Source organism: Diplodia seriata, assembly GCF_021436955.1.
Source record: "Diplodia seriata strain FDS-637 chromosome Unknown scaffold_3, whole genome shotgun sequence".
In the NCBI taxonomy this organism is placed as follows: Eukaryota; Fungi; Ascomycota; class Dothideomycetes; order Botryosphaeriales; family Botryosphaeriaceae; genus Diplodia; species Diplodia seriata.
The window spans coordinates 2,252,285-2,255,897 of NW_027117310.1; the positions used below are offsets into that span (position 1 = coordinate 2,252,285).

The 3,613-nt window shown below is 58.7% G+C and overlaps 1 protein-coding gene across 1 annotated transcript; it reads left to right on the plus strand.

Moving 5' to 3' along the window:
* Window positions 1-1,552: 1,552 nt before the first annotated feature.
* SLS55_003404 (uncharacterized protein) lies at window positions 1,553-3,198 on the plus strand (the record flags this gene model as incomplete). Its single annotated transcript, XM_066774879.1, has 3 exons — window positions 1,553-1,580; window positions 1,639-1,935; window positions 1,988-3,198. The coding sequence occupies 3 exons, from the start codon at window positions 1,553-1,555 to the stop codon at window positions 3,196-3,198; spliced, it is 1,536 nt and encodes a 511-aa protein (XP_066634998.1).
* Window positions 3,199-3,613: the final 415 nt, after the last annotated feature.

A 3,613-nucleotide genomic window follows, 5' to 3' on the forward strand; every position in this document is an offset into this window, starting at 1 on the left:
CGGCAATGCATGCTGCGGTGCGCCGCGGCCCTGGCCTCGCAGCAATTGGCACGCCATGGACTGATGCGCACCGAAAACCCGCGGCGAAGCTGGGCTTGTGGGGCGCCCGAACCCCGGATGACGCTGCAAGACGGACGGAAATTGGAAAACCAAGGAGTCTGACGCGTGCAGGCCGTCGCAGCGACCGTTTTGCGCCGGTTTGCGAGGGCGGTAGGGTGAGAATATGGGGCGGAGCGTTGGTGAAGGACGTATGGGAGGTCTCTGATCTCGAGGTCCTGGAGCGAGGGTCTGGAGATCGGGATTTGTGAGGCTTAAAGAAGCAGTGACGGAGGCGGCCGGGGTCCGCGCAATCCCTGGCAATCGAGATTTTCTGGCCTCTGAGCGCTGCGCTGCTGGGTCCCCGGCCTGCTCTGAGCCGGGGCTTGAGGCGGGCCAATCAGCGCGCACCGACGCTGGCGACTTCCGCGAGCCGTCGGCCACCTAGACCTAATGATGCGAGCCAGCATGTAGCGAGGCATGAGCCAGAGATGACGCAGCGCACGCGAAGATCAGGTACACGCAGGAGTGAGCGTTGACACCAGGCCCTTACTACGTCGGTTTGTTTGTTGGGGTTTGCGCAGCGACGTCCATGAAGCTGGCCCCGGCGCGACCGGACATGCGTCCTGCGAGCAGCTGGCGTCGTGGGGCGCGGCAGGCAGGCAGTCAGGCACGCCCCACGCGGACGGGGGCGCTGTCGTTTGCACGGTCGCACGTGTCGGGGGCATCGCAGGATCGGCACCGGGCAGCGCGGGCACGGCAGCCCTGTCTCGCTTCACGCTGCACACCGCGACACCTCTTCAGCTGCATGCAGGTCTGTCGCGCAGGCTCAGGCCGGCTGCGCACCGTCCCGATTGCTGCGATACCCACGGCCGCCCTCGCGCATGTGCGTGGTTACGCGAGACCCTGGCCCGCGGAGGTAGCTGCTGATGGTGCGGCATCCTAGCTTGTCTCTTGCTGTTTTGTCCCGATGACGCTCCATCTGCGCCTTCCCCCGCTGAAATATAGTCCCGCCAACGCCCAACGCTTCGTTCTCACTTGCAACGCCTCTCACAGTCCTCTCTTCCTCACCGCCTGCCCGCAGCTAGCTTTCTGCTAGCCCCGGCCTGCTCGCTCGCAGCTGCCACTTCTATACTGTCCACCGCGCCCAAGCCAGCTCCACACCTCTGCCGCCTTGACACGGCCCACGCCGCTCGAGCAAGCTCCGCACCGCCCCCATTGACCTTCTCCGCACCTGTCAAGCCATTGCGTATTGCCGCCTGCGTCCCGGACTTGCCATTTATTTCGCCTCCCGCCAGCATTGTGCCGAGCCTACCCTCCGGATTCACTCATCTTCACAGCCTGGGAAGAGTGCGACGCCCTAGTCACACTCCGAATCACTCAGACCTTCCGGGTCCGCTGGCTGCTATTAGGCATTGCCCCTTTGATTCGGAGAGAGTGATTGTCTTCCGCCTACCCGACCCCGCCACCAATCAGCTTTCGCCATTCTTGACCACCGTCACGAGCATCCGCACTCATGGAGACCACCTTCATCACCATTCATGGTGAGCGTCTCCCCCAAGCGCCAGAATTGGACTCGAAGCTGACCCCTTCACCTCACAGACCTCACCCGCGAGGCCCGCGTTCTTTACTCCTCTGACTCCATCGTCGATATCCTCGGACACACTCCCGATGAGGTTGTCGGCAAGTCCTGCTGGGACTTTTTCCACCCGGAAGAAATTCCCTTTGCGAAGGACTTCCATAGCCGTGGCGTCAAACTTGACAAAGCTGCCGTTTTGGCTTATTGCCAGATCAGGAACCGTGATGGTGCCTGGGTCGGCTGCGAGTGCTGTTTCTCCGTCGTCTACGACGTGATGGTCTGCTGCACCAGTATCTACCGCCGGGGCATGACGAGCCAAAGTACGAAACCCTCATCCCGCACTACCCAATCTGTACTGACACCCGTCCTCAGAGCGCGCGGTTGAGGCGCCAATTGTCCGCAAACTGTTCTCGTCCTCGCCAAAGGACCCGAGGTACCACATGCTGTCCCACTTGTCGGCCAAGTTCAATCTCGGTCCCAAGCAGCAGACCCACGAGCCGCGTGCCGCTCTTTTCCTCAATCGCTTCACCCGAACTTTGACTGTCATGTATGCCACCAGTGGTATTGAGCAGGTCATCGGCATCCCCTCCGAGGAGATGAAAGGCAAAAGCTTCTACTACTGCATTCAGGAAAACTGCTTGCAGGATGCTGTTCGAGTGCTGGAGACAGCCAAGGGCAATGACTCCATCGCATATCTCCGCTTCCATTTCCGCGATCCCCGTATTCGTCCGAACCACGATGCGCTGAGTGCATCGGACGATGACGGCACGGACGAGCCCATGACGGATGTCACCGAAGACGAGGATGAGGGTGGTGTTGATGTTGGAGAGGACAACGTTGGAACTCCAGCTCTCGTTACTGATAACTCCGCGAGCAGCTCGGGCGTGGACACCGACAACCCCAGCACCTCTAATGATGAGGGACGCACCTTTTCAAACGACAGCAGTGCTCGTAGGTCTAACGAAGGTCCTCTCCCTCGATCATACGCCTCGTCTCGAGCACCGACTTCACCATCCACCAATGGTCATGAAAATCTGATCGAACTCGAGGCTGTCGTCTCTTGCACTTCAGATGGACTCGTTGTTTGTCTGCGTCGTGCTCGCCCTATAATGCCAACTTCCGCACAGCCTCCTCGTGCCGACCAGCCTGCTTATGCCAACGGCATCTTTGCCGCCCCTTGGGCCCCCGAGCCTGTATTTCTACCTCCCCTTCCCAACGCATACGCCAATGCTGCGCGAATGGGTCTCATGGGCCCGCCGCAGCAGCCTGCTGCAGGAGGGGGCCCCGACGGCTTTTGGGCTCATGGAGGTCCCGCTGCAAATGACTTTATGCAGAGCATCCGCGATGTTGCGGTTTTCGCATGGGCCTTGACGGGTATCAACGGCAGCCTTACCGAATACTCTCGCGGAAAGCCCATGGGCGACTCTCAGCCGCCGGACGGATTCCCCATCTGGAGTCCCCATGGCAATGGTCATGGAGACGCTATCAGAGCTGATAGCGGAAGCAGTGGAAGCTCGATGAGCGGCATTACCAGGGACCCTTTTGGCGACCCAGGCCTTGATGGGAAGCGCTTTGGCGCTTAGCGTGGCGGACACATTGCGCATTGCAATGCGCCTGTACGAATGGTGCTGATTGTGCGAGGGTATGAAAAGCGCAAGCTGGAAAGCTAACGAGCTGATGATTTTTTTTTATTTCATTACCTCCGGTAATATAACGAAAATGCCCAGCTGAAAAATGCTGGTCAATCTTCATTTATTCCTTTTTCCCCTCTCTCCTTTTGAAGTTTTAGGTACCGAAGCAATTGTGCTTCTTGCTTGCGTACAGCGAAAGGAAAAGTGTGAGCCAAATGTTTCTTTAAGGTACCTCCACATCTCCCTTTTTTTTCTCTCTTCACAACCGAGAAATACCAGATCAGCCTGTCTCCTGAGAGAGACGACAATAGCTATCGCTTGTTCTTCGTTGCTTAACAGGATACATGCGTGCAATGTGATGAGGCTC